The 12,596-nt window shown below is 43.9% G+C and overlaps 1 protein-coding gene across 2 annotated transcripts in view; it reads left to right on the top strand.

Moving 5' to 3' along the window:
• Nucleotides 1-767: 767 nt before the first annotated feature.
• zswim5 (zinc finger, SWIM-type containing 5) overlaps nucleotides 768-12,596 on the top strand; it is a gene marked incomplete at both ends in the record, with an annotated part of 60,728 nt that continues 48,899 nt past the window's right edge. The window contains one exon of one of the 2 annotated variants that reach the window (XM_083890423.1): nucleotides 768-1,335. In XM_083890423.1, the coding sequence (XP_083746549.1) occupies nucleotides 804-1,335 (532 nt within the window). The remainder of the gene's footprint in view (nucleotides 1,336-12,596) is intronic. The other variant, XM_083890422.1, reaches the window with a different exon arrangement.

The raw sequence follows: 12,596 nt of genomic DNA, 5'->3' as shown, positions 1-12,596 counted from the left end.
AGAAGTATGAAGGCTTGAGTGGTCTCCGTGGTGACGCAGTCGGAGAAGTATAATGTGGCCTTAAAGGTGCCATATGTAAGAATGTGGCCAAAAACAGTTACTACATTCAAATTCAAAATACCATGGTCTTTTGGTTGCTCGGCAGCTGAGACTCTACTGACTGCAATGATTGGTAGATGGCGGTAGGTGGCGCCACATGCCAAAACATGATTTGCAGTCTGCAAAATATATTTTTTAAATGCAAATATTTAGTCTGTACTGTTGTTGTTGGTGAGTTCAGTTTGTTATATGAACATTATTCCTGAGTCTCTGTGACATATTAGGAGGATTTTATGATTTATCACATAATGCACCTTTAAGGCTACAGTCCTCACTGCAGGTTTTTTCTTTTGCGTTTGTGTTTTTGGTTTTGCGTTTGTGTTTTGCACCTCAGGGCCACCGTAAAACAGCTTATTACAGCTCAATAAACTGGACCAGACCAGAACAAGTGCAGCGGACAACAACTCCAGTGTCTTTATGAAGTTTTATTTCACACACTACTTAATACCGTACGGTTATGATAAAATAATCTACACAAAAAACCAAAGCTTTGGTAACAAAGCCTTGATACAAACTTGCAACAAAAACAAAGCTTTGGTGACATCGCTTTGATGAAAACTGTGCTTTGATGACAAGAGTGTGCGCGTGTGCGCGTGCATGTGTGTGTAGGGGGGGGGGGGTGCGTGTGTGTGTGTGTGTGTATGTGTGTGTGTATGTGTGTGTGTCCTCTCACCGTCCGTCTCGTCAGTGTTGATCGGCTCGCCATGGCGGAAGGACGCAGAGAACAGTCGCCTCATCGCCTCTTCTCCACACCACCGGCCAGCAAGCGACCCTGCCTTCGCCCTGCTCCCCGGGGTCCCGGGCCGGGGTCCGGCCACGGTAGCGGCTTGCCCAGCTCCCGGTACCGTTCCCCGGAGTCTCTACTGGACTGCGCCGCGAAGGCAGTCGCGGAGAAATGGGCCTTCGAAAGAGTGGAGGAGCGCTTCGAGCGGATCCCGGAGCCCGTGCAGCGCCGCATCGTTTACTGGTCTTTCCCCCGCAACGAAAAGGAGATATGCATGTACTCGTCGTTTCAGTGCCGAGTCGCCGGAGAGGAGGGTCCGTCGGCGGCTCCCGGCGGCTCTGGCTCCGGAGCTACGACCGCTGCCGCAGCCGCTGCTGGTGGAGGATCTACCGCCGCTACGACTCCGGCTACCGCGGCAGCAGCCGGAGCGGCGGGCACCGGAGACGGACTGCCATTCCGCCGCGGAATCAGGCTGCTTGAGACTGGCTGTGTGGAAAACGTTTTACAAGTCGGTAAGTCACTTAAAAACAAACGAGAGGCTGCTTTTTCACGGTGCGTGCACACTCCGCAACCACCGGAGTGTTTCCGAGCGCGGCTGCCGCTGCTGCTGGATCTATGCGGGGGATGATTGATGGAAGTTTCCGCCGCTGCCGTGGAAAGTGTGCGAAGCGAGTGTTTTGCGGCGAACGCGGAGCCGCTCGCGCTCCGCAGTGTGTTTGTTCGACTTTGTGTGACTAACGTGGGGACGTTTATTTATCGACTTTTTAGCTTTTTCGTCGACTTTTCGCGTGGAACGGGAAGCAGCGATCGTGAGGGTTTCGCTCGCTAGCTTTAGCCGAGCAGCAGCTGCTGTTTAAAAATTAAAGGGCTTCCTATTGTGGCGAACTCGTCACTCGTAGCCGCTGGCTACTGCGTCTTTTTTCTAACCGGTTAGTTTTGCCTACAACCCTAAACTTGATTAATGTGTTTTCTCATAAACGCAACAAAAAGCAGTGTTTTTCCGCTGTGTTCTTTTTTTTTGCGAACGTTCTCGGTGTCTGCCCGGGGGCTCCACGGCCGGAGCTCGCTGGAGCTGTAACCCCGGCAGAGAGGCAGGGGAGGCGGGGGAGGAGGAGGAGGAAGGCTGTGACAGACGCGGATACAAAAGACCCAGCGTTGTTTTAGCGTCGGGGCTTTATTTTTGTTTGTGCTGGTGGAGAAAAAAAAAGTCGTTTTCTTTCCCAGTTTAAAACCAGTGGAAGGAAGATTAGGCTACAAACAAAGGCGGTTATTGGGTCTCTTACTATGATTAATCCAGCGTTAATCCCAGAGAGAGGAGGGAAAAAAAATCCCCCACAGTTTTTTGTTTATTTGCTGATGCTCGGAGCGGACAAAGAGCGCAGTAGAAACACACGCAGAACATTGTTATTGTGCGGTTATTAGAGAGAATAACGCGGTGTTTTACGCAGTAACGTGTGCGGTTTGGCCGCAGCTTCTTGCGACACAAAAGGCTTTTCCAGGTTTTTTTTTTTTTTAAATGATCGATAAAACGTCTCTCGTTTCCAGCGAGGCTGTTTCCAAACAAAGGGCCATTCCGCAAAGAAGCTCCGTCTCCATTCACACACTCATTAGTTTCAACACGGACACAAAACCACTCTCAGAGACCCGGTTGGAAATCAAGTGGGTTTGTGCAAAAAAGTGAAAAAAAAAAAATCTTGCATAAAAGTTAAATTTATACGCTTTGAAAAGTTAGCACATGAATATGTGACTATATGAGTTCAATAAATAAATAAAGGTGTTTTTAGAGTTAGTGGCAGACGTTAGGCAGCCCGGAGCACCTGCTTACGAAATCGCGTTATGCAAATATTCCCGCGCTGCCATTGTCGGCTAATCGCGTTATGCCACGGCTAAGCTCGGCTCACGTCACTACGCCCATCAATTTTGCAACGTTTCGGCTTCTCTGGGCCACGAGGTCAAACCATATCTGCGGAGTTAACTTTGCACTTGACTTTCCGTCTTTTATTTTCTGTGCTATTCACCGCGCTAGGAACTCGCAGACAATATAATTAAGTTTTTTACAGCTGCTAGCGCTAGGAACTCGCAGATGATACGATTACGTTTTTTACTGCTGCTAGCGTTGGGAACTCGCAGACGATACAGTAATGTTTTTTAACAGCTGCTAGCGCTAGGAACTAGCAGACAATACTATTACGTTTTTTACTGCTGCTAGCGCTAGGAACCAGCAGACGATACTATTACGTTTTTTACAGCTGCTAGCGCTAGGAACTCGCAGACAATACAATTAAGTTTTTTACAGCTGCTAGCGCTAGGAACTCGCAGACGATACTATTACGTTTTTTACAGCTGCTAGCGCTAGGAACTCGCAGACAATACAATTACGTTTTTTTCTAGCTGCTAGCGCTAGGAACTAGCAGACGATACTATTACGATTTTTACAGCTGCTAGCGCTAGGAACTCGCAGACAATACAATTACGTTTTTTTCTAGCTGCTAGCGCTAGGAACTAGCAGACGATACTATTACGTTTTTTACAGCTGCTAGCGCTAGGAACTCGCAGACAATACAATTACGTTTTTTACTGCTGCTAGCGCTAGGAACTAGCAGACAGTACAATTAAGTTTTTTACACCTGCTAGCGCTAGAAACTTGCAGACAATATAATTACGCTTTTTTACAGCTGCTAGCGCTTTTCGTTGATGTGATCATTCCGTGCCTTCCTCTCGTTCTTCCACGGTGACCCCGATTTATACTGCTAATCGGCATAAATAAATACCCGTTTCCCTTTACTGTTTGGTTAAAATGTGCAGTATATTTAGCTATTAATGGGGATGAAACTGGTGCATCGTCAAAAAGATGGAAAAAAAGCACTTCCTTTTATGGTTACTGGGAGTATTTATCTATGGCCATATGGTGTGGAGAGCCACTGGAGCTTGTCTGGGGTTTCATGTTGCTTGCTCCAGTGTGTCCAGAGAGAGGGGGGGGGGGGGTGCAGGCTGCTTGTGTGACTGCTGTATGTAATTGCATCTCATAAATGCTCATCGATTCTTAGCCCTTAACTCAATGAAATGTGAGACTTATGAATATGAAAGTGAGATTTGTTGCAGGCTGACTTGATAACGTTGTTGAGTCTGTTTCTCTTTTTTTCCCCTCCTCCTCCTCCTCACTGCAGAACAAAAACAAAAGATAGATAAGTAAATTCAGCGTCATTGCATATCACATGTTCTCCTGATATCACGCAGCCCGAACCTTGTGTTACTTCATGTGTGTACAAAAACAGATAAAGTGTGATTTTGTGACCTTTCAGGAAGCATCGTTTACAGCACAGTTATTTTAGTTGACCGTAAAAGTTGTGAGTCTGACTGTAAACAAAAGTGACATCATCACACACACACGAGCAAGTGTGCAGACAGTGAGGTTTAAAAAGTCTGACTCGTGTCGTCGTTCAAGGTTTCTTGAAGAGCAGACGTTGTGATGTATTCTAAAAACAACAACTTGAACTCTGAGCTTCCCACACGGTTGCAGACGCTTGCATCAGCAGATCTATTGAATTTATCTGTTCAAGAGAACGTTAAGGTCGTCGTTGTTGTTGTTAAATCGTCGATGCATCGACCACGAACGTCAGCGTTACCCTTGAACCACCTGGAAACTTAAGTTGAACTTAATTCTTTGATATCTTAAGAATATATTTGCTGCGTTATCTCGCCTTTTAAGGCTGAAAATTGACAATTGTCAATGGTCAACTCTCCCGCGCCAAACTCCATGGAGCAAACAAGTGTTTTTTTTAAGCTCACAGGGGCACAGGAGATGTCGGTCTACTGTCATCTCATTTGACAAGTTTGAGTCACTTTGGTCAATTTAAACACACAAGTCACACAATAACACATTGTGTAACACACACTCAGCAAATTGAGGCAACAGTGGATCAACAGCTCCTGTGTACCATGATGTAAAATAGACAATTTTCTCCAGTGGACTTTGGTATGCTGCCTCTGAAGCGACACAAACTCCAGCCTCCGATCAGAAAAGGCTGTTGAAGGTTGAGAGAAAGCATCGACTATGTCGACTTTAATGTCGAATATAATTATTTTAAGTGGCTTAGATCTGTTTTATTGGTGCCCTCACAGGCCAGGACGAGCGCAAACTATACTACCATTCAAAAGTGTGGGGTCACGTATACAAATTGTTAAGTATTTTCCATTAGAAAGTCACACTTTTTTTTAATTCTCAAAATTTAGAATTTTTTCTCTTTTTTTCGCAAAATTGTAATTGCTTTCTCAAATTTTTCTTTTCTGAATTCTAAATTTAAAAAAAAATTCTAAATTTTTTTCTTTCTCAAAATTTCAATTTTTTTCTCTAATTTCAATATTTTTTCTCAAATTTAAATATTTTTTCTCAAAATTGTAATTGCTTTCTCAAAATGTTATTTTCTGAATTCTAAATTTTTCTCAATTTTTTTCTTTCTCAAAATTTCAATTTTTTTCTTAAATGTTTTTTCTCTCAAAATTATATATTTTTTCTCAAAAAATTTTTATTGTATTTTTATTAGAATTTTATTGCTTTCCCTCAAAATTGTCATTTATTTCTCAAAATGTGTGATATTCATTGAAAAAAGTGCTTTTCCTTCATAATTTCTAAGTGACTCCGGTTTAACTTTGAACAGCAGTCTAACTATCCCTTTGAACCAGTGCTTTAGCAAATTACAAAGTGGCAGAAAACACATGAACTCCGTGCCCTCGCTTGGGTGGAATCACACAGATTAGCAGAGCCGTGGCATTAATCCGCGAACACAGGCGTGTGCATCATCTATGCATCCATCACACAGCTATGACCCGCGGAGCATGTGATTTTTGGACGCATGCCACGGGCTTTGTGTGTTTCAGTTAAAATTCAAATTGAACGGAGGAGAAAAAGCACACACCTGTGAGCAACCGCCTCAGCCGCGAATCGCTTCCCTCAAGGTCAGTCGCCGTCGACATGCGGCGCAAACACCGTCATGTTTATCCGTCAACAAGCGACAGGACGCCAGGATAAGACTTGTTCTTTTGCTTCGTGGACCCTGGGGAATGTGGACATTGTGTTTGCTTCTCAAGGAGAACAATTGTTTTTTTCTTCTTCTTCTTCTTCCTCGTCGTCTTTCACAGAGCTGGTTTTCAGATACATTGTGTGAAGCGCTCGCATACACAATGCGCTCATTACGGATCGTGTTCCACACCTGTAAATTACATCGAGCGGAGATTACTTTCACCTGACCTAGCATAATGTAATCACCACTTAAAGCAGTGGCAGAGCTCAGGAATGAGAGCGGGCTGCATGCTGGCACACGCACACGGTCATGCATGGTTTCAAATATGGCAGTCTGAAGAAGTGGTATTAAACTTTAACAACGCGTGGTATGCGTCCTAATTTATACGAGCCCTCAAGTTACAATTACAGCACATGAAAAGGATGCACTGTTTTTATTGGTCATGTGTCTCAGGTTGTGTTGGCCTGGTCTCTGGTTGACGAGTGAGATATTCTACGGCGATTCCTTAGTTTTGGAAAAACACACCAGTAAGCATTTCCTGTTATTTTATACACGAAGCATCGAAAAATACCTTTTAGTCGCAGTCCTAATTTATTTACTCTGATTCCTTACAAGTCCAGCGGGTTCTCCTGTGTTCCTTTATACCTCATAATCATCGTCAAACTTGTGCCTGGGGGCAGATCCGGAGTTGCTCTTTCAGGTAATTGCTAATGGGATCAGGTGGGGTTGGTGGGGGGGGGGGGTAGGGGGGTGTTGTGTCGGCAGTGGTCGGGGTCTGTGATCTGCTTTTCTAACCCTGCAGGTCACTGAACGTTTAAGACGAAACTTGGGGCTGGCAAAGATGTTGCTTAGCATCATCAAGTGATGTTCCTATAAATAATAAAAATATATATATATATATATATATATATATATATATATATATATATATATATATATATATATATATATATATATATACATACATACACTTATGTGAATTCAGACTGGACTAGTGTGACCCAACCAATGTCTTGACAGAATCTCGAAACTAGAACAGGGCCCCAATCCTGAAAATACTAGTGCGGCAGACTCCCGACGTCAATTTTACAAAATTATATTATTATTATTATATACCACTGGTCCTGGGGAGCCACTGTCCTAACCCTAAAACGTTTCCCATGTTCCTGTAAATGAATGCGTCACCCTCTGTTTGGGAAAGCATTGCTCAAACCCAGTGTTTTACCAAATATTTTGTGAGGTTACCAACGTTTTAAAGATTTCCGACCTCCCTGACTTAAAGGTGAAGTAAGTAGTTTACAGTGCCATCTAGAGGAGAAGCTGAAATTTACAGCAAAGAACTGCTCCTCTGCTCACCCCCTCCCTTCCCTGAGCGCTACGGTATCCTCAGCTGGTCAAATGTCGTCCTCGTCGTCTTTCTCCGTGTCAGCAGATGAGGTTCGTGAGGCGAGGGAGAGGGCGGAGCTACCGCGGCCGTGGCAGACGAAGCGGAGAGAGAGGAGGCGGGACTTCCTGCTACAAGTAAAGAGACGCTTGATTTGTTCTCTCGCGTTTGTCCTTACAGGCTCCGGTAGAAACATGGCGTCTCGCTGCTAACAGTGGCAATGCAACCGCGGTCCGCGACCATGTTATTTTACATGACTTTTTGAAACACTACGAAAATGAAACAAAAACTATTATACAGCGACTAGACAATGCAGGAGCACATAATATGTATTAAAGAGTGGATTTTGGGTTATATAAACCCATAAATACTACACAGTGTCCCTTTAAGTCACGACAAAAACAACCTTTTTTTGTTTGTTCATAATAGGGCTGTAGTCAACCAAAGAAAGTCGATTTTTGTGAACGAAAAGTTTAAAATTCACGCTAATCTGTCTGTCTCTCGTTCGTCACAGAGCGACAACAACCCACTGGGCTGGACTTAACCAAGTAGTGGAAAATTAAGGGGGTGTTCTCTGAAGACGCGATGTTTCCTGTGAAACACGGGTGCTCGAAAACACCCCTATTAGCACTTCACCATGATAATAATATTAATTAAAAAAATAAAATTTGGTCGACCAACCAAAATTTTGGTGGAGCCAGAACGTGTCGACCAACTAGTCGACCAGTCGACTTTGACTTTACAGCCCTAGTTCATAATGTCTATTTTTTGGGGGCTAAACTATTGTGATTTCTACACACTGGATATTTGCTGGTGCGTGTTTGCTGTTATTGAAGTTTGGCTTCAAATGTAAAGACGTAGATGTGTCATACAGGGTTGACTCACTCACTCAATCCACCCTCCCCCCCCCCCCCACATACATTACCAGTAAAGGCCTCATGTGTCGGCCCCTCTTAACGGTAACACTCTGAGACTGAGGGGACGTGAGCTCATCAGCAACTCATTGGCCCATGTGTTCATAATAATCTGCTCCTCACTCCAAGTCGTAATTAGAATAATCAAAGCTAAGCGTGCTTGTATTTGCAAACCCCCCCCCCCTTTTCCTCTGAGTACGTGTGTGTGTGTGTGCCCAGAAGCCCTGTTACCAGAGCCTTATGAAGTCTTCAGAGAGCGGGAGGAAGGGATATAAGAGGAGGGAGGGAAGAAGAAGGGGGGGGTCCTTTAGCTTTGAGTCAGGCTTTGGGATTATTGGGTCATGCTTTGTTACCCAGCTGTAGAAAAAGCCCTTGTTCACAGAAAAAAGGGGGTGTGGGTGGGGGATGGATATGTGTGTGTGTGTGTGTGTGCAAGTCACAGTCTCCACAAAATGACATAAAGCTGTAATGGGTCCCCGACGTCCTTTGAAGCGGCGGCAACAGCAAACGTGATGCTGGGAAGTTGACGAGGATTAAACGTGAGCTCTACTGGAAGTGAGCCAAATATTGTGAAAACAACAAAAAAAATCGTAACAGCAGCATGTACGCAAACTTCGGTCGGGGCTACAACTCGTACAAACTAGCTTGTAAATATATAGCCAATATTGGAATATGACAAAACTGGCCATTTTTTTGCATATTACAAGTGTTCTTTCTTCACTTTCCTGCTTCGTCTCCAACACTGTTAATGTGTGAGGTTTCAGCTGAAGGGGGGGGGGGGGGGGGTTGGTGGTTGCGACAGGAAGTTTGGTGGAAGCTGGAATGAGCCCCGTCATCAATATTGAGTTAGAAAGTGTCTATTTAGCCAAGTCTGAGTCTCCAACTCTGGTGGAAAAGGAACGTGGCTTGTAATCTGAAGGTTGGGGCTGGGTTACTTCTGAGAGCCATTGATTGGGTTAATTAGACACTCTATATTGACCCCAGCTATAGTGGAGGGGGGGGGGGGGGGCTCCTGGTGCCTTTATCCCAAGCCTGGATAAATTGGAGGGTTACATCAAAAAATATAACATATACAACATCGCAAAATAAGTAGCGCTGGGCACGCTAGCGTCGTTAACACACATTAGCGCCTCATGCATTTCCATGACGACTGACTGGAAAAAGACGCGCATGTTTACGCGCCGTGGCACCGGAGTCCAGCAACCGCTTACCAGTTAGCTGCGCTAGCTCCTTTAGCGCCGTTAGCCGTCTGTTTGTTAATGGAAAAGTGCAGCGGTACAAATAACCAGCGTACCTGTGTACTGCATATGTGTGCCTCTGTTTTTAAAGTTTAGCGTCACTTTAGAGACTAATTTTAACAATCGGGAGTCGCGTAAACGTGACGTCACACGCGCATTTTTTTCCGAAACGCGTCATGCGTTAACGTGACCAGCATTAAAAATAAGATTAGAGACCGCTGTGCTACCAAAACAACATTCACTCCCTCCCTGTGTGTCTTTGTGACCAAATATTGTTTTTGTTGTGAGGAGGAAAAAGTTTGTGACCCCGAACGCACCGCGATGATCCTACGACTCTGAAAGTCTTTTTGTTGCCGGTCCTGTGTCGCGTTCACTCTCCTTCCTGATCGTTACAACACAAAGTCTCTGTGGTGTCGAGGTCTATGACACAGCAGATGTTTGCACGACCTCCTCCTTTGTTTTCTTCTATTGTAAAAACCAAGACAGAGCTCCTGTGTGTCTGGTCTTGAAGGTACTGCACGTGTACTGCCTTAACCATGTGAGTTATATTAATGGATTGTTTTTTGTTTTGCAAAGTGTTCCATGAAATGGCTGTGTTTATTATTATTATTATTATTATTATTATTATGGTTGAAATGCACTTAAGATAAAAAAAAAAAAACAAGGTACATTATTAACTTCTAAGTGCTGTAAGGTTCATTTCGAAAGCGTAGATCTAGCGCAAAATTTGAGAAAACATTTTTTCTTGCCATTTAAGTGCATTTGCAAGTATATTTCCTGAGCCACAACTTTAGCCACTTAGCACACAAAGGCGTTTATACCCACTCACAAAGTCTCGTCTTCAGCCTGTCCCCAGCGCATACTACAGACAGACAATGTTTAATCAGCCTAATTAATTCCATGCCTGCCACACTTGAAAAGAGAAAATCAGTTAAACAAATCGTCCCCACACTCTTATTAGCTCTCGGAGAGGCTCGTGAATGATGAGGCCATTAGGAGGATGTTCTGTTGTATTCATCAAAGGGAGAGGCACCTGTGTGTGTGTGTGTGTGTGTGTGTGTGTGTGTGTGTGTGTGTGTGTGTGTGTGTGTGTGTGTGTGTGTGTGTGTGTGTGTGTGTGTGTGTGTGTGTGTGTGTGTGTGTGTGTGTGTGTGTGTGTGTGTGTGTGTGTGTGTGTGTGTGTGTGTGTGTGTGTGTGTGTGTGTGCGCATGAGGACTTATTATATAAAAATCATTAATCAGACGTGGTTATTCGAGGGCGTCCTCCACCAGACAGCGAGGCGTCGCCCATGTGTACGCTACGTTTGCGCGATCGTAGAGAGGAACCGTACTTTTGTTTTTGCTGCCGTCTTGTCCGTTTTTGCCACCACACAATATGACTGCGCGGAAAGAAACGTTTCCCATTAAAAAAAGAAAAAACGCCGCCGTTTCAGGAAATGTCTTCATTCCAAACGACTCTAAACGCTGTAATACACACAGTGCCCTGTGCACAAGCCTTATTTTAAAGGTGCATTATGTAATAAAGCAACTGGCAATAAAATCCTCCTAATATGTCACAGAGACTCAGGAATAATGTTCATATAACAAACTGAACTCACGAACAACAACAGTACAGACAAAATATTTGCATTAAAAAAAATATTTTGCAGACTGCAAATCATGTTTATGTTTTTGAAAACATGTTTTGGCGTCATGTGGCGCCACCTACCGCCGTCTTCCAATCATTGCAGTCAGTAGAGTCTCAGCTGCCGAGCAACCAAGGGTTACCAGTTACGTCAGAAAACGAAACCTAAAAGACCTCTGTATTTTGAATTTGAATGTAATAACTGTTTTTGGACACATTCTTACATATGGCACCTTTAAATAAAGCTTTATTGCAAATACACTACCGTTCAAAAGTTTGGGGTCACCTATACAATTTATGTTGATTTTTCCCATTAGAAGTTTTATTCATCAAAAGAGTTGCGAAAATTAATAGAAAATATAGTCAAGACATTGACAAGATTAGAAATATAAATTATAATCGCAGAGTTTGCCTGAGGAATAACGAAATAAGGGAAACACCACCAACCAACAAAGAAGGCGACAACTTTTGTTTTAAAAAGGTATTTTTTTTTTGAAAAAATCCAGATAATCTCTAATTATCAGCTGACTATGCTCAGTTTAGAATAATTCTTCTCGTCACTGCTGTGACTTCCACTCTTGCGAGACTTGTTTGAGTAGAAAACAGGCATCACTTGCTGATGGTACTGTTTGCTCAGCACGTCTCTCAACAACAGTTGTGTTACAGTGCAACGTGTGTGTGTGTGTGTGTGTGTGTGTGTGTGTGTGGTTGTGTGTCTTGTTATCATGCCTGCCTATCCTGTGCGTGTTGCTTTTGTGTGTCCCCCCCCAGCTTTAGTGCTTTTACCTTGGGTGGTGGGTGTTAAATTATCAGCCGAGATCAATGGTGGCCTTGTCCTCGTAGCTTTTGAAGCCAACAAGCGGCTGTGTTCAGTTATAGCACTGCTCCACACCTGTCTTTTATTGGCTGTGTCTAGTGTGTGTAAAATTGTGTACTTTCCATGGTTGTTGTACACATTTGTTCCCCCCCACCAACCACCCCCAGTCTCTGTTCGACAGAAGCTGGACTTAAAAGAAGATTGTTGAGGCTTGCAGACCGGACCATTATGTCCTTGTTTGGTTGTAATTGCCTAACAAATGTTGGGGAGAAAGCAAGAGAAAATGGAGGGCGCGAGGGGATTTGAAATGCAAAACACAACCAAATTGAACTGGATTGCTGTGCCGCAGAAGCACCACGGCTCCAGGAGGGTTTGGAAATTGTATATTGTTCATGTAAAGTCTCATCTCATAACCCACGTGAGATTAAGTGACGCATTTCCATAAAAAATAAAAGCAATGCCTGGGGTGTGGAACATGGCAGGAGGGGAAAACCAGGATGACTTAGGTGAGGGAGGAACGCAGTGACGGGTAGCATTGTTCCAAAAAAAACAATAATCTATTGGTGGTGGGGGGGGGGGGGGGGTTAGTCCTATTTGTAGACTTTGAGATTCTTTGGGTAAATGTAAGACATGCATCAACCTAAGCCTCCCCAGCCACGCAAAAGATGATGTCACTGTCTGTAAGTCAGAAGTTCAGGCCTCGCCAGTTTTTTGCCAAAAGCATAATTTCCCCCCCGACTAAAACATAAAAGCTGTCTGTAATCTATTGACCCTC

The sequence above is a fragment of the Microchirus variegatus genome (genome assembly GCF_963457635.1).
Source record: "Microchirus variegatus genome assembly, chromosome: 5".
Classification (NCBI taxonomy): domain Eukaryota; kingdom Metazoa; phylum Chordata; class Actinopteri; order Pleuronectiformes; family Soleidae; genus Microchirus; species Microchirus variegatus.
Note: the sequence above shows the minus strand (reverse complement) of the source record. Positions and strands in the feature narration are given on the sequence as shown.